The sequence below is a fragment of the Rhynchophorus ferrugineus genome, unplaced genomic scaffold, assembly GCF_030347505.1.
Source record: "Rhynchophorus ferrugineus isolate W39M unplaced genomic scaffold, kcgeb_rfMv2 rfM9, whole genome shotgun sequence".
Lineage (NCBI taxonomy): Eukaryota > Metazoa > Arthropoda > Insecta > Coleoptera > Curculionidae > Rhynchophorus > Rhynchophorus ferrugineus.
Window position 1 is genome coordinate 14,405,855 of NW_027472588.1, and position 19,740 is coordinate 14,425,594.

General features: G+C 30.3%; 1 protein-coding gene across 3 annotated transcripts in view; it reads left to right on the forward strand.

Annotated features, from left to right (window-relative positions):
* Positions 1–784: 784 nt before the first annotated feature.
* LOC143202313 (T-box transcription factor TBX20) overlaps positions 785–19,740 on the forward strand; it is a 130,294-nt gene continuing 111,338 nt past the window's right edge. For 2 of the 3 annotated variants that reach the window (XM_076413766.1, XM_076413765.1), the window contains exons 1-2: positions 790–1,131; positions 18,320–18,485. In XM_076413766.1, the coding sequence (XP_076269881.1) occupies positions 1,008–1,131; positions 18,320–18,485 (290 nt within the window). In that variant the 5' untranslated portion in view covers positions 790–1,007. Of the gene's footprint in view, positions 1,132–18,319; positions 18,486–19,740 lie in introns of all 3 variants that reach the window. The other variant, XM_076413767.1, reaches the window with a different exon arrangement.

Sequence of the window (19,740 nt, forward strand, 5' to 3'; positions counted from 1 at the left end):
AGCAAAAATACCATGTGACGAATTTACGATCGTATCTGATACGTAACGCGGTTAATTACGCGATATTTCTTATAATAACGTTGCCGATGAATTCAACCAGCTTCAAACTGCAATCGCCATCCAGATAAATTCATTAGGCGAGACGTCCCGAGAATAAATTACAGATTCCCATGCAGTTGTCGTGTTAATAGCGCCTCCCCTCGCCATCCCCCCCGTCCCGTGCGACCTCCATCCGCAGCAAACCTCGATGGGCATGTTCATAATCGAGCCGCATACGGCGCAATTATCGTACACCCCAACAAAAGAAAAACAATCAACAGCTCCGGAACAGGTAGAGCGGCAAATCGTCGCCACCGTATGCTCTGGATCGGGGAGGGGCGGGGCCTCGATCTCGCCGCGCCTCAGGGCGCGGCCATCCCCCACTCCAACCGTCCCAAGTCTTGGCGGTGTACGCGGCCCGCCCAGGTAGGACCGATCGAGGTAGGGGGAAAAAACAAAAGGCGAACGTGTTGTCATCGATGCGCGAGGACGAAGCGGCCTGTGTTGTGGATGGGAGGAGGGGGGTCAGGGGAGGTAGTAGAACGGTCGTGAGGAGTGGAAGGCCGAAAAATGGCAACGTGTCCTTTCTGATAACAGCATCTGGACGGGATGCCGGTCAGTCGAAGGCAGCGAGCGCGTCCCGGTGAAAACAAAAGCTCGGGGGTCAATTAGGGCGACGCGACTCGGGACCGCCTCCTCGACGAGTGGGAGCTGTGGGGCCAATCTGAGCCGCGCGACAAGCCGGATCGTGAAATATTCCGTCTGTCAAAACAGAGAGCGGTCACGCGATTAGCGCGGGTTTTTGAGGAGACCGGGATCGTTTCGGGCTTACCTGGGGCACGTCGTCGGCTGGGATAAAGCGCGCGGTGGTTGTGCGATGACGGCGCGATAGTGTCGCGGGGGATGTTGAGTCGCGCTGGTCGCCTACGCGGACCGTGATCGAACATGTGCCGGTGATAGCGGTGATTATGGAAGATAATTGCACGATGAGACCTTGTGCCACGGACTTTAGTATCGCCGCGATCATGTCCAGACATGGACGGGCGAGGGCCAAGTGCAAGGACAGGGAGGCTGAGGCCGCATCTCCTGTCGGTATGTTGAACAACAATGTATTATTGTCACAATATATGAAGATATCCCTATCTCGTTTAAAATTCCCGTTGACATCTTCCTACACATGCGGAAAAGTGTCTATTTTTGTATAACATCGCTATATACCTCATGTATAATAGCAATTGTAGTCCCTAATAGTACAATAATTGAGATTGATCTTATATATTCCTAGTCTCGTTGAAACTCCTATCTATTTATTGTTATATTTATATAACACCTTATTTAACCAATGTTATGATCATTTTTTTCCTCCCAAAACTGTAAGCAAACAATTACACTAATCTTCAGAGGTAGCACATTCACATTCACAAAGTCTCTAACAGTAGAATAATTGTTATTAAAACTTATATATTCCTTCTGCTTGTGTATTCCATTTATATATTCCCATTCTAGTTGAAATTCCCTTCAGCATTTTTCCATACATGAAGAAATTTGTTAATTAAAACACTCTAATAGTAGAATAATCCTATCATAAATTTGATAATCTCGATGAAATTCCTATGAATATACTTATGTATTTAAGTCGCATTCATATACTCCCTAATAGAAGAATAATTTTTCTTGCAATGATATAATCCTATTCAGGTTGAAATTCCTATGAACATATAACATGGCGTTATTATATCAATATTACCTCAATAATATCTGTTATAAAATGTGTAAATGAATAAATATAATGATATAGGCGATTTAACACCTATTAGAATTTGTATATGTTTCACATTCAAACAACTTTTAAGAGTAGACTAATTGGTTTTGGAATTATATATTCCTATTCTAACTGATATTCTAATGAACATATTTCTATATATCCACAAACTTGTTAATTTCTATATAATACATTATTGCACCAATTATTATGTTTCTTTCTAAAGGGGTAAATAAATAATTACACTAATATTCAGAAATTATATCAATATGAATCGGTATACATTTATATTACTTCAAATTAAAATACCAATAAACAGTAGAATGTGTTGGGGATTTTCCCCACCAGTGTACTATATATATGGTATATATGGAGCATTGTACATAACAATAACTCATGGTTCCTCCAAGTACTTTGAAAGCTGATTTTCAAACTACTGCAAAGACAAGTTATGGTTCATTTCTTCATGGTAGTCACCCTTCCTGTTTCCATCATGAAGAACTATATGTCTGCGATTAATAAATTCAAACAACTTTTAAGAGTAGACTAATTGGTTTTGGAATTATATATTCCTATTCTAACTGATATTCTAATGAACATATTTCTATATATCCACAAACTTGTTAATTTCTATATAATACATTATTGCACCAATTATTATGTTTCTTTCTAAAGGGGTAAATAAATAATTACACTAATATTCAGAAATTATATCAATATGAATCGGTATACATTTATATTATTTCAAATTAAAATATCAATAAACAGTAGAATAATTATTTCTGAAATTATATATTCCTATTCTGGTTGAAATTCCTATGAATATAGGTTTGTTTAATACAATCAGCAATATAAACTATTAATATTTGTATCTATTTCGCCGATTACTCTCTTGGAGTGGAATAATTGTTTTCGAAATTATTTATTTCTGTTCCTGTTAAAATTCTAATGAACGTCTTTCCGCACATGCAGAAAATTGTCGACTTCGAATAATGCCGACATATTACGTTAGTACATTTTATTCTCAAAGATGTGATGTAAATAAACCATTATACTGATCTTCAATATTAATTATTAATTTATATATATAATATTTATTCTATATTCAAATATTCAGATACTCTCCAACAGTAGAATAATTAATTTCAAAATTATATATATCCTATTCAGTGGAAAATTCCCGTTGACATCTTTCTACGCACGCAAAAAATTGTTAATTTTTGTATAATACCGTCATATTACAGCAATACTTCTCAAAGATGTAAATAAACCTACACACTGATCTTGAAAAGTAATAACAAAAAACGTGCATGCATTTATATTTATTTTACAATCAAATATTCAAATACAAATACACGTATTCAGTTTAAAATTCCAACTAATATCTTCCTTTATATGCTGCAAACTGTTAATATTAAATAAGACTCAGTATTTTTTTAAATTATTAATAATTACCTAGTTGTGAAATCAATTTTAACTATGCATTAACAATACACCTGTATGGAGATACTTTACTAAAATTACATGAACTGGAAATTATATTCAGTAAGATAATTTATAAAATTATAATATTCATAAATATAATTACTACATATCACTTGTTCAAATACTCAAAATAATAACCTGTCAATTTTATTTACATACATAATAATATGTTTTTATGGTCTTATATATATATGCAAAAGCGCAATATATATATATATATATATATATATATATATATATATATATATATATATATATATATATATATATTATGGTTATTTGTCATGTATAACAGTTACAATTATAAAACCTTTTATATCTTATATTAACAAACTATCCATAAAGTCTATGTAATTATAGGAAAACAATCACCAATATTGCATGTCTGCATATTTAATAAATATAATTTCTTTTATAAAAATAATAAACATATTACTTCGATACTTATTTTATAACTGTCCCTTGAATTTAAATAATAATATTATATATACAGGGAATTATTTATAATTTACACTACACCATTTATATTTATAAATTTTTTATTATATTTTAGTAATAATTATTTCTGATAAATATGGATCCCTTCCTAATAATATAGTAGAAATATAGTTATTAATTCTTTAAATAATATTTTATCACTGTAGAATTGTAGTATTGAAGTTACAATAATAATTTTTCATTATTGGTTCATAAAAGTGTCATTGATGTTTATCAATATAACTTTTTTGTCAAGTCGTCTGTCTACATTTCATATTTAATATATCGAATGAAGCAATGTCAGGCAAATACGGCGGATCGGGTAAGACTTCTAATCTGAACGCTTAGATGTAGAGCTTCTTTCAACTCTCTACAATTTTAGTCTCAATTCATTTTTGTTGGTTGACCAGATCATTCCTTGTAATCGGTAATAAGCAATATTAACTAATTATTATATATCTTTGTAATAAGTTTTTATTACTATTCAATAAATGTTGGTCGCATGTTGTTTTGATTATTGTGTTTGGTTTATACTTCTAGAAAATGACACAAAATGAAGTTAACTTTGATAAATCTTCTTTTTCAACCCTTTATAAATTACTTAGATCCTTGTATACAATTACAATAATATAAAAATATATAATTTAATTTTAAATATAGAATGATCAGTTCATGCTGTTATTAGTTATATAACATATCCTAATTTTTTATATCATTGTTCCATTATACTATTTCGATAGTCATAAAATTGGGATTTAACTATTTAATCAGATGTAAAAATAATAATTATATATCTTGAAAATGTAAAACAATAAGAAATAGTTTAATTTTATTGGGAAATTAAACAAACTAAGTTGGCATAAATAAAATGTGTATATAGGAAAAACATTAGAAAATAATATATAACATATTGAGCTCTTTCTGTTATTTCTCACAATTATTCATTCAATTTTATTGCGAACAATTCTGGGGTAAATGTGGTATGAAAAACAATAGCGAAATCAAGCCCTAGTCAGACGACAACTATATTCATTTTATCAGTCATGCTTTAATTGATCTATAATGCTAATGCATTTTCTTTCCCAGTTCTGAAAGTAGCGTTGCTCGCATTTCAAACTTGAAAAAACATAATAAATTTAATATTAGAATACTTGAATTAAATTCCTATTACTAATTCATAATAAACAATATAAACAACTGGAAATATAGTAAATTCAAAATAGCAATGACATGGGAAACGTCGTAAAGTTGTCGAAGCTACTCTGAGTTTTAGTACATTTTGGCTCTGACATACATCAAAATTTTAACATAAATAAAACAATTGAACAAATATTCTATTAAATATAATTTATTTTAACATTATAATACATCTAATACATATATTATCGAAGAACTTAAAACTACAATTAATTATACAGCCACAATAATTTATAGGTTAGAATTATTTTATTATATATACATTAAACTTTTTTATACACTATAGGTAGGGTTCTAGGCGCGTTTTTTTATGTAGTGGTATCCCCCGAAGACCTAATCTACACAATTAACAATTGTATATCTCAGTAATATATTTTACTTTCATTAGAGTGCATATTTATGTTTTATGCTTAGTTCTTGTTTCTTTCGATGCAATGTATCCTGTAAAGTCATTATGATATTACTGTATTTCCCTTTAGTTTGTCCTGTTACTATCTGTATACATATTTCTTGATAAAACTTTTGGCATATCTGTAAAACAGTTAGTGTTATTTCTCACCTCATACATGTTAACGAAACAATCATGTATATTGTGTATCATGTATAATAACACACATGCCCATAAAGCTATCACACTCTATAGTACAATTCCCTACAACTAAAGTATATTAATTGTATACTGACCTTTAGTGGTTTCCTCTTTCATCACCCTGTCTTGGTAATCATCAGCATTGAATCATAAATCAACATACATAAGGTTTTATTCAATTTCAGAAACACTAATCCAGTTAATAACTAAGCTGTTGTTTATTTCCAATCTATCAAAAACTTGTTCAATTTCTTCTTCAATGGGTCTGATCGAACTCACACAAACCAAAGGTGCTCTTTTCAACAATGCCTCTTCCCATAAATCCAGACAGTTCTGGTTTGAATATCCTCCTCGGCCTGAATATCTATTGTAATAGTTCTTTGCAATACCCCATATCAACTCAATTGGATTAAAAATGCAGTGATAGGGAGGAAGATGTAATACTCTGTGGTCATAACATTCAGTAATCTGATGTACTATGTATCCTTTCTCAGGCTTATTTCTAAAAAAGTAAATTACATAAAATGCAATTAAATATTTCATTTATAATTACCGAGTAACAATTTGAAATAATTCATTCTTTAATATGATTTCTTCGAAACTTATTTTATGTACTTTAAGCCATTCCTTAGTTGCAACCTTTGTTGGTGCATGTGTTGGGGATTTTCCCCACCAGTGTACTATATATGGTATATATGGAGCATTGTACATAACAATAACTCATGGTTCCTTCAAGTACTTTGAAAGCTGTTTTTCAAACTACTGCAAAGACAAGTTACGGTTCATTTCTTCATGGTAGTCACCCTTCCTTTTTCCATCATGAAGAACTAAATGTCTGCGATTAATAAATGTTTTGACTAACAAAACCTAATCAATAGTTATTCCAACATTTACTTTTTTCCATTAATTTTTGTTGCGTTTACACTATATTTATTATCACCTTGCCATGAGTAACCCAATGTGCCCTTCTGAAATATCCATGTCTCATTTAAATATTTAAAGTGATATATTTCTTCCCTGGTTTTGTTATATGTTTTTAAAAATTGTTTTCTTTTAAAAGCAATCTCTTGAAGTTCCATTAAACCCCTTCGTGGGGTATCTTTACACCACTTAAATCCTATATTATCCAATAATGAACGGATGTTCTATATCTCTCAAATAGCTTAATATCTTTTGGATTTTTGTGGATACTTTCCAGACTAACAATTTTCTCTGAAATAATTGTATTAAATTATGTTTCGATTGAAAAAACTACTTACTTAATTATACATTGCATATATTTGATCTCTGAAACACCAAGCTGATCTTGATTCGTCACCTGTTTCGCATAAACACGGTTTCTTTTGGCGAATTTAAGGTTATATTGTTTTTTAATTGTTGAGATATTTTAGTGACCGTGTCCGTACTAATACAAAGTTCAGCTGCAAGTTCAATAAAAACCGCGGCGATTTCAAATTTATTACAACAAAGGGTTAAAACAACGTTCGCCGGTTTATAACCCGTAATTGTATATTTTGAAGAATGTTCAGACATTTGGCAAACGGACAAATTTTGCAGGCTCTTTCCTTTACATATTCGAGCTTCTCTACCAGCATTCTATCTCCTTTTAATTAGAACAAGATGACAAGGATAATATTGTCTGACTGTAAAACCAATTTACAACTTTAGACAGACACATATTGACATTCGTGCCACTGCTATTTTGAATTGACTGTAATATTGCTGGAATAAATAAATTATTTTAAATTAGTAAAATAAAAATTATCAATGATGGAAAGTTCTTAATATAAGCTATATTAATTATTAACAATTTTAGCATCGAAACTTATAGTTTATTTTAAAGATTTAAACAATTCGTTATATTAATAGATAAGACATGATCATAGGAGAACAATATATTAAGACATGTTTGACATCAAGAGAACAAAACCATAATAAATAATCTATCATTAATATATTAAATAGTTTATGACATCGTTTTAGTATTGTATTGAGATCTATAATACTTCAGTAGCAAGAAATAACGCATATATACTTCTCTTTATCATCAGAATATCTTAAAATCAAAGAACATTTATTAAATTCATAGGGTGACAAATTACAATATAATCAATGAGATGATACGAGTGAATAGTTGAAATAACAATAAAAAAGTAACCCGTACATATTCATGAGAGGAGCTTTCGAATTCCAAATTAAAAATTAATTAACGTCAGATGATACCGATAATTAGAAAAAGACAAGTAACACTGTTTGAAATAGTTTCGAGATAAAATATCTCGGTAGATTGATTGATAATCGCGGTAGCAGTGCCTGCTACTGCATAGCCAATTCCTGCATATTAATGGGGTCTTGTTATTTGCCGCTGATTTAATCGAAATGCCATTCTATCGAAGGCATCGGGAATATCTCATCGCATATATCCAGGAATGAGGGGTTCGAAAGTGGACTGAAAATTGTCTATGTGAATTTGTTTTAATAAGAACTTGTTAATCGCAGGCAAGTTACAGTAAAACTGTCGCTAGTGTGTTTTAAATATATTGTTCTATATAGATAAAAATTATTTATTAGCAAGCAGATTAGACCACGTATATGCAATACAAAAATAAGTTATTTTCTATGTTCTATATTTTAGAAAATGTATGTCATTCATACAAAATATGTTTTTTTGATTTCATTGCAATATAATAAAAATCATAATTTAAATATTGGTGTGCTATAAGTAGGAATATTAAAATATCTCGCGTGTTTTCATGACTAAAAATCGTCACTAATCATAATTAATTTTAATATATTGATTGTACAATATATTCAATACTATTATTTCTATTAATTTATTTCATTATAATGGTAAAACTGTCAACATACATATACATACACATATACTTACACCATATCTTCTTTGGATTTTCTACAGGTCTAGAAAAATTCATTAATATCTATTATTCATAATACGGCGCTTACCTATTTTACAGATACATGTAGTTGTCGCCTGTATCTCATACCGATGCTGGATCTTTTGGTTTTCATTGACGGTCCCAAAAGGTTCACAACGTGGTACATTCTATATTGTATAAATGATATCAGGTATATATCCAAAAACATATATTTTACATTATAACTAACATTAACAAATTGTTTTGGTGATTTTTGGTGATTTTGGTGTCCATGATGGTAAAACGATACACAAAATCAATTTAATCTTATTAAAAATAAATTAATGCTCACAGTCGAATGTAGTTTTGTCTTATTACTTATCAATTCACGCATTTTAAGCATCTCAGTTGGCATTAAGACACATACATTCTTTGATGTTTTTCTGTTAATTTTGATGAAAAGATGTTATGGATCTGATGTAGGAATCAGTGTCCATCTGTTTTCATTGGTCTTCTCAGATTGTACATTTCAAAGGTGACAAATATAGTCTGGGTAAATAGTAATTTCAGTTTTTTTTTCTAATGGATAGCACTAATGTAGTATATGACGTCTATCGTCTATTATATGTTAGGATAGAGTCATTCACTTTTTAGTCAGAAGTTATTGCGCTTAGGAAATAGGGTGTCCAGAATGTTATTATTATCATATCTTGTATTTTTTATTACTGAAATGCGATAATAGGTGTTTTATAGAAAACTGTGTGGTCATTATGGTGGTGAATACGTAACAGAATGTCTGTGTCAGAATTAGTAGTTTAGTCTTTGTTGTTAAAATATTGCCACAGAAGTCAATATCTAACTTAAATTAGCACGGAAGCATTTAAAATTGTGACTGGATACCAAGAAGTGTTGGACTCCATATGAATTAATAGTGAAATAGTTAATGGACGGATTTTTTATTTGTAAATCGTTGCTGAAAAGAAAGGAAATTGAGCTATACGACAATAACATGCTAAAAAGACAGTGTTCAAAGCTCGGCTAGCTTCATAAATGGTTGCAAAGCCCGCGTTGACACCAAGAAAGGTGATTCTAGAAGTGTTTGGAGACCTTAGAAACAATTTATTTATCACGAATTGCCCCAATTTGGTCTAACCATTAATTAAACCATCTCCTGTCATTGAGTATTGAAAATAACAGTCAGAATTAATCAATAGGAATGGCATTCCTATTCCTCGTAATTCTAGACTATACACAGCTTCAGTAATGGTGAAAATTGAGAGGCATTGGTTAGGATATTTTGATGTATCACTATATAGTCCGGATCGGACCATCTACGTAATTACTTTTTGCCCAACGCAATATTCTACTTGCTAGATCTTTTTCGTTACCGTCAAACACAGTACTCAATAGAATTGGATAAACCACTGATTTTTTAGCACACCAGTTGTTTTGAAGCCAAACCCCTCTATCTTTTGTATCTCAAAGTATCAAAAATAAGAGTACCTAGAGAAAAATAATGAATGACATAATTAAGGATGTAAATTATTATAGATTAGAAAAAATAATAGCTTTAATCCTTGGTTATTAATTAATTAATGTATAATATTAATTAATACATAGTATTAATATATTTATTGTTATTAGGTTCAAATCTGATATCATTGTGAAAGGGTTTATAACATTCTTTCTACACACACTAGCTTTTTAATTAAATACTGTTGATTATAGTTTTGTGTTATAAAAATATTAATAAGTATATATATTTAGATATATTAATTAATTTGCCTGTTTAATTCAAAGGAAAACTGGAACATTTCCAATGACACGAAAGTTACTAGAGACTGTTGGGAATTTACAATTATTGGCTTTAATGTATCAAAAATAGTTATTTCATGGAAGATGGAAACTTCAAACTAATCGAAATTATCATTGAAGGTTATTGTTGATTTTAATTCAAAAGATTTCAACTGAGCATTAAAAGAACAAATTTTTCTTGTTTAGCATGTGATTTATTGTATTTATTTATTTTAACAGTCATTTATTATCACTAACTAAATAAAAATATTCGAAAATAATTCAGGCGCTACCAAGTTGAGGTGAAACCAATGAACAATAATTCCAGAAATATTAATACAACAATTTTTTTTAAATAATTATATTTCGATATCAAAAATATTTAAGAGGTTGAATTTATAAATAAAAGTGAAACATTATTACGGCTATATAATGTTATTCAAAGTCTTCAGCTACCAGAACATTGGCTATATTCTCTCTGAATAACCCCATTAAAATGTGAAGCTACATTTAGAAAACGAGCTATATTTTTAGCAATCATTATTTTCATGAATTCTAAATCGTGACAAAATATATGAATAATTAAACATGTGGTTATTATAAGGTTGTTATATCGAAAAAAGAAACAATTAACCTAACACGTTTATGACACTAGAGTGATTTTTCGTGATATATCATGAGACTATAATTATATATTGTGCTAGTACGTTGAATCCTTTAACCACTCAAGATGTTTCTTTTTTTGTATGTATTTAAAAAAATAACTTACGATGTATCAGATGTCATCAAAATGTAACCAGATTTTTTATTTCGCTAGCTAGTTTATTTAAATATAGTATATACTTTTTATTACTAGTAGATTTTTCTTTATTTCCATATAATATTAACTATATATTAGTTTATATTTATCTTATAATGATATTTCGTGTTTGACTGCTTAATAAGTTCTTGGTATTTTTTAATTTTAACAGTAGGACTAGAAAATCAGTTTTTTATAACATCTTTATTAGATACGCTTAATACAATCTTAATTTATAATTAATTTATTACTACTTTTCCTACGTACCTGGATTAACAAGCAAGACGAGTGCGAGAAAATACATCAGTATGTATTCCTCAATTATAAAATTGTAATTATTTATTAATTATTAACTTACAGCTATAGTTTACACTAAATGTATACACTTTATATAAGTTCGTATGGTTTTGTTCATTTCAATCTCCTGACATCCTACGTGCTGTCCAGCAGTTGTATTGCTTTCACGTTAGTATGATTTAGTAATCTTCTATCGTGATTCAAGGCGAAATCTTGGATAACTTCGCAAATCCATTTGATTTCCAGGTCATCGTGCAGTTCTTCGTTAGTTACATAGCGATAGGCATTGGTAATCAATCGAAGAACCTTGTTTTGACAGCGTTGTATGACTAGTTGATTTGAATTTTTAGTGCAACCTCATATTTGCACCCCATAGGTCCAAATTGGCTTTATAATTGAATTATAGATTAACCTCTTTGATTTTAGATCAAGTTGAGAGTATCTTCCGACTAACCAGTATAGTTGTTTTATTTTGGTTCTAATGTGTTTTGCTTTTTGTCTAACGTGATGCAGAAAATCAGTGTAAATTTAATATTTTATCTTCTGACTTAATTATTCACTATTGCTCAGACTTACAGATCAGACAGAAAAGATCTGATTTTAGAAGAAGAAACGTTAAAAATAACGTATCTGTTCATAAAGTTTTAAAAACAATTGCTATAATTATAAATCAGAAAGAAATCAGTAAATTGGGATGCAAAATTTTTATAACATTCTCCAGGATTAGCTTCATCTAACTTCTGGGTGTTCTGACGTTTTTTAATTAAAAAAAAGACAGCTATATAACTGCTATAGGAAAAGCTGCCTTGCGGAAAAATACTATAGTGATTTCCATTTAATTTCTATAAATTTACTGATCAACTTATATAGCAATCAAATATATATTAATATATATAACAATGATCTTTAGTTGATACTGGAAAATAGTGTCTCTCAAACATGAATATTATTCGGGAAATTCCAATATCGATATCAATATTGATATATAATATCGATTTTTGGGTCAGAACACTTCTACGACCACAAGAAATACTAATGTAGCAACATATGCGGACGAACAGTGGTTTTATCATCACATGAAGATCCAATGTCAGCTACAAATAACATCCAACTTCATCTTAACAAAGAAAGTCGAATTGTGGTTGAAAACGTGGAGTATCAAAGCAAATGGGACAAAATCTACACATGTGACATTCACCCTTTGTAGAAGAACATGTCCCTCAGTAAAATTGAATAATTATGAACTTCCGCAAGTAGACAACGTTAAATATCTGTGAATGCATTTCGATCGACGTTTGACATGGAAAAAACATATAGTTACAAAACGCAAGCAGCTTGGGCTTAAACTAAACCAAATGTATTGGCTGATCAAATTATCATTAGATAATAAGGTTTTGCTGTATAAGTCAATACTTAAGCCCATTTGGACCTATGGTATTGAACTGTGGGGTACTACTAGCAAATCTAACATATATCCTCTAGAGGTTCCAGAATAAAGTGTTGCGAGTGTGATTCGGAGTGTTAGTGCGAAGTACTCTGAAAGACTATTAGTGCATATCAATGCACTCGCCAAACAGCTAAATGTGCCCGATGATAGTGAAGTGCATAGGCTCAAACGCAAACTGCCATACGAACTGATTCATACACACATAGAGTGAGATTTAATAATATCTAGAATAAGCTAGAATAGTTTTTAGAATAAGTTGGGATAGACTTTAAAATAAGTTAGAATACTATCTACAATAAGATTTAAATTATAAGTTGTACAGTAGATCACTTACTGAAGTGATACATGTCAGGATAGTTACATTATATTACTGAAATCATATAATAGTACTTATTGCCCACGGGCAGATTGTTGACGTTCTAAGAGATTAATAAAAAAAAAGTTTATTTATGGTTATTAAACCACCCACATTATTTCAATAGTCTCTATACTGCAATACCCTATTTAAATTCTATTAAATGTTATTGTTCATTATTACACAATTTTATAACTTTATTAACAACAGTATTTCAAGAGTTCTTTCAAGTGGAAATTCAGAATATTTTCGCACTATCTCAAATTCAGCGGTTCTCTCTCGACGCGTATGTAGCCCATGTATTTGTATGCATTGAAACAGTGTTTTTTGATTCGTCATATTCACTGTGATATATTTAGATTTCATGTTTTATGCACTTTCACTGCTAATGAATTTTAATACATTGTTTCGTTCAGGAACATCCCTTCTTTACAAATTGAAAGCAGAGCTAGAGCGTGTTTTGAAAATATCTTATGCTAACTTTATGAAAATGAATTCCGCTAAGTCCTTTGTTAAGGTATCAAATTCTGATTTCAGCAATTCAACATATTTTATAGATGCAGACGAAATATTCATTGTATTATGCTGGAGAAAGGATGGAAAATTTTTAAAACGACGAAAATATGCTTCATGTAGATTTCTATAGAACATAATTTTATGTTACATTGATGTCAGACATTGCCAAGAGATAAAATCCAGGAGAAGCTCAAAAGCTACAAACAAAATTACTGTTAACGATTTCCTATGCTTCACACATCCGTGACAAATATTAGATGATGAGCTATAATACGATATAGAACTATTCTATGCTACACTGATTTGTTATTCACATGGGCTTGAATTTCATGAAGATAACATTGATGGTGAATGCTACTGGAGTTAAGTGTTTCGCTTCAAAACCGCCGCGGAAGATAACTGGTCCTAAACGTAAAAAAAGTGTGGCTGCCTTTACTGATGATATTGAAGTTTTCGAACGTATCGGTCGGTTGAAAATTTAGTGCCCCTAAAAAAATTTAATAACAGAGAACATCAATCGACTATATACATATACTGTAGTATCTTTAATAGCAAAAATGGAGGAGGTTAATAAATTGGGCGACAATGTCACGTTTAACCCATCAAGCAAAGTACTTGCAATAAAAACTTGAACAAAATGTATAATTATAATTCATAATATTACACTTCACTCCATGTTACGAAAAGATAAAATTAAATATCATTTAAATAGTTGAGAAGTCTCAGTTCTTCAAATAATTTTGAAGAGAATTTGGACCTCGATTATTAAGGAAATTTGAAAAATTGCCATTGGCAACTCTGCTAATAATATATATTTTCTTTCAAATATACCGTCTTGGAGAAGTCGTCATTATATTTTTTTGATCCGAAAACTTCGACGAAAGAATCGTCGTAAACTTCCAGCGAAACGTTCAATCGAACATCACGAAAAGAACATTTTACCACTAATTAGAAAGATATTAATCAACATATTCGTCACGCCTTTATCGGGAGCAATGCTTTCAATTATTTAACGATCACAAGGCGGCCTAACGGGAAAACGACTGCACGATATTAATGGACAGAAAGCGGACGTTTGTGTATTTATCCGGGGCCCGAAAATGGCCGTTTTGTTCGCTGGTCAAGATAAAGCCGGCGTGAAAACTCTGGGAAAAGCGAAATCGCTTTTTAATGACCCCCGTCACTGTGTCGAATTGTTAGTTTTAATAATTGGCGAGCGATTAAACCCGGTATAATTTACGTTGTCGTTACGTGAGTGATCTGCTCTTCGTTGGCGATAAGAATCTTGTTGCGGGTTGCCTGCACATTGCTGGTTTTCGAACGTTAATGTTGTCGATATGCCATAATTTCCTGTTTTTTTAACTAGTGAATTATTTTTTTCTCTATTATATATAAAGTTCCATTATTTAGCATACATATATGCAGGGTTGGACGGTATTTGAATTACTTGTGATCAAAATACAAATACGTATTTAGTATTTGTAATACTATATATTTCAAATACCTGACGCTAAGATATATTGTAGTATAAGTAAGAAACCATAAGTATTCCAATATATTATATACTTAGTTACAAATAAATAAATGTCACATTAAAAATCTTATTCAAATAAATGAAATTATATTTCTTTTAATATCTTAAATGCTGTAATTGAATTGAAGATGAATTTTCAGAAGCATCTCCTGATCTGAGGGCTCCATTTGGAAGTGGGGGTACATAATATAGTTCCTCAAGTTGTATCATATAACTACGTAACTCTAGTGGCCATCCTCGTTTGACAAGAAAGAGAGTTTTCAAAAGCCGTTAGTTTTCATAACCCTGCAGAGAAATGATTGATTTGAAGACCAAAATTTTTGAATAGTTATTACAATTAAGATAAATCATATCGAAAAATACTTATATTCCTTCGGGAATATGCTTATAGTTATAGATTACTGATTTGTACTATTCGAAACGTATATATATATATATATATATATATATATATATATATATATATATATATATATATATATATATATATATATATATATATATTATAATTTTATTTTTTTTTAAATTTTATGCGCATTTTATAGAAAATAATGCTCGATATTTTTTGTAGGCAAAATGACCTCTAAACATGGCAATATTTACAGATGGCCACACTGTATATATATTGTCATGTCATTGTGTATTGTCATTTTCATACTTAAACGGTTAATTTTAATTAAACTTGCTTGTTTTAATTAAGTTTATTACATATAAATCTATGTAAGCATAACTTGTGTACATTTTTGTCAAGGTTGCGCCTAGGACGACAGAGCTAGAACGTAAACTTGCTTGTTTAAATTAAATCTGTTGGTACGAATGTTACGATGGAAGTTATATTTCTCTCCACATGCATAAGCACATTGTGATAAATGTAAAGCCACCATTAAAGGTTACTTTTTAAAGATTTGATAAGGTTTTGAAACTGCCACCTGAAAATAATCGAGACATATTGGTGTCATGATACCACCCTGGTTAAAATACGCGTGGGTGGCTAGAAAGCATCACAACAGATGAGAAGCAATTAACTAAAAATCTTGCAATTTATCTCTATAATTTACAAATTACAAAGAACACGAAATAATGCCTGAGAGTAACAGGGGTACCAGTACTGGTAAAGTACTAGTAAATATGTATTGTATTCGTATACAGGGACAATGATCAACCACAGACATCAAAATCGAGTAAGAGATAAAACCTAAACGATAAAAACAATAAGGTTAAAATTATAGAACTACATCGAAATATGAAAAAATAATTTTAATACTAATAGTGTATTTAAAAATATAGTATTCCTTAAACCAATATTTAGAATTACTATTCTATTTACATAACCTAACATTTAACTGTATTTCATATCTAATATATGCTAGAACGAATTTTGTAGTTTATATTTTAATCAAAGCAAAGCAATATATGCCTGATAGTCTAGTGAATGATCCTAATGCATGTAAATGAACAGTGTTATTATTTTTATTATCGTATTATTAGGTATATCGTATTATCGTATTATTTCAATGCATGTTTCAATTTTTGTTTCTCTCTCTGACTGACAACATAGTATATCTATAGAACAACTTCGGCTTTGACGGAACTCTTTTTATTTACACGTTTTTGCTCTTTTTTAACATTTCGAAAGCGTATGTCAAGCTGCATCGATCTGAGGAATTTGGGAGAGGAGCTTGTTTTCAGTACGCTGGATATGCTATTTAACTTTCTTATTTAAACGAAAAAAATGCCCTTCATAATTTTTGTAATTTAGACCAAATATTTGGCTCCAAAAGGACAGTTGTTACATTTCAGTAGCAAGAACCAGTGATCTACATTAATTTCACTATTCAAAACGAGGTTTCATCAGGTTTTAGCAGATCTTTTTGATACTTTTCTTGGACTAACTAATGATTTTCTTCATAATATATCGTTATAGAAAATTACATTTTTCCTGTTACTGCAAGTCATACAAAACCTCCTTCTTTGCCTGATGAAAAAATGCATTGGAATATTAAATAATTTTTCTTTCTCTCAGATTTATTGTACCTAAGGTTTTTCATTTATTAGTTTATTAAATCCTAATTATATTTACACTCTCACTAAATATTAGTAATATTTCATATATTTTTCGCTGTTATAACTCAAATTATTGATATGTATTATTAAACCATAAAAATTAATTTATAATCAATTTAGCGTGTCAAAATAAAAGTCATTACCGACAACACAAATAATATAAACGATTCTCTGTTAGTATCGTACCAATTTTGTAGAACTTAGCGTGATTAGTGCAATATATATTATTAGCACCATCTTTTGCATTTGGGAACCAATAGTAATACCTAGTGATCATATCTGGAAAATACTGCATCTAGTATATGCAATTTTGGTAACAGGAATACTCTTTTTTGATAAGGTGTATTACCTTAAAAGAGAACATTTTCTTGTTATATGCGGCCGTTATTATTAGATAACTTCACATTTTAGTGTATATGATAATACTCCGATATCCGATATATTGGTTTCATTCTTTTCAAGTAATAATTATATAATATTTAACTTGCCTTTTCAATATGCAATTTGCAGTACGGAAGTTCAGTAATTTTTTTACCCGTATCTCCAGTCATTCGCATTTATTGCGTTTATATTGTATTTATAGGTGAATGTATGTGTCATGTTTCATCCATTGTAAACGCATAATGTATTGCCCATAAATAGTGATAATTAATACTTTAAATTATTTACATCAAATTGTTTTACGAACTATACTATAAGCAATAGTTGAAGAAACCTACAAGTTAGAAGTATTTGTGAGTATTTGAAATGATTTCTGATTGAATAAGATGTCCCATCATCAAATTACCACATATGTTTTTATATTATACTTAAGTGATAATAGTTATACATATTTAGATACTCTTATTTCAAACGTTTTTTGAATATAAAATACATTTTATAATATTTTCAACTCTGCAGAGTAAATATGGATTTCAATCATGGAACTAATACTTAATATTTTTGTCTCGACTTTAATTAGTTATCTTAAATTATTTTTCATACAAAAAATATTCTTTAATTTACTGACTATATTAAATCAACATACAATACAAACAATACAAAATGTTACAATATCAAACTCTGATATTGTTATTTTTTATTTGCAGATAAATTTATAGACTCTTCTTCAACTTCAGTACCGTCACCTCCGGAGACGGGCAGTTTGAGTTGTACCACCATCCAGACTGATGCTGAGAGTGGTCGCGATTCGCCGGTCGACGTATCGTCCACATCTGAGTCCAGTGCACCTTCGCAATCATTTAGCGATACTAGGTAAATATTCTAATATACCACACTAGTATATAGAAATTTATGTTTAAAAACCTTCACTTGTTGGCTTTCTTATCTGTTGAGACTTTAATATCCCTCAAGAAAACTTCTCTGATGAAGATATGTCTTCTTACAAATATTGGTTTGCAGTGTCTATATAGTAATATAATATCATTTTTTCTTATGTACAAAGTATCATTAACATTTCTCACGTATTTGTTCTAATTATTTCAGTTGAATATATTATTTCTTTTACTAACACATTCCCTGATATTATTTAAAATAATTTCGCAACACCATCAGTGTGGTGGTTTGAACAAGGAACCAGATAATACTAAAAATGCATTTTTAGCTCTGCTGTTGATTTACAAATGGTGTTTCAAAATCTTTATTTCGTGTCTAGTAAGACTACATACTATAAAGATTAGATAAAAAACTTCGTCTTGTTTAATCTAATTCGATATGTTTGACTACCATATTAAAACTTTTTCGTTATTTTTATTCAACTCAAATATAGTTACGTTACTTGAGGAATAATACTGCGATAAAATAGTAAGGCTTATTAATTGTGATGCTATTTATTACGAATTTTTTGCACTTTAACAGACTATTATTAGTAGTGCTTATTATTTACATTCAACGAATGTTTCGCAATCATTACAAATAGCATCCATAAGGTGACGGCTCTGATGATAAGGAACTTCTAACCAGGTTATCCTATTTATGCTATTATTCTCATACTGATCAGAGATCAAATGACTGGTATATCAATTTTTTAAGGCTCGTTGAATGATTATAATTCCGAGGGGCGGCTATGAGACCAAACTTATTTCACTGGTGTGCTTTTGTCGTCGTTCATATCGTTTTGGTATTTTTAAATCTCCAAACTTCCTCCATATTTTTTCTCAGAATAGCCTCGTGGAGAATAGCTAAAGTGGACTAAATCATGTGTCCAAAGCTCATACATAATATATGTTCTTTTATCCTTGTATTTACCATCCTCTCAGTTTCTTCTATGGGCATTTTTACACAATAACAACTTTAAGTTTTGGGATATGGAGCACTTGAGACATCTTCCTGTGTGGTTTAAAAATAAAAAAAAACATTGATATTTTTTGAATTTTTATTGATTAGAATAAAACCGTGTCGAAAAAAGCAGTACTCCAATTCAAGAGCTGTTTCAAAAATAGAACAAACGTTGACATAAGCAATGAAAAATAAATCTCACATTTTCGTCCTATTTAGAAAAAATTACTAG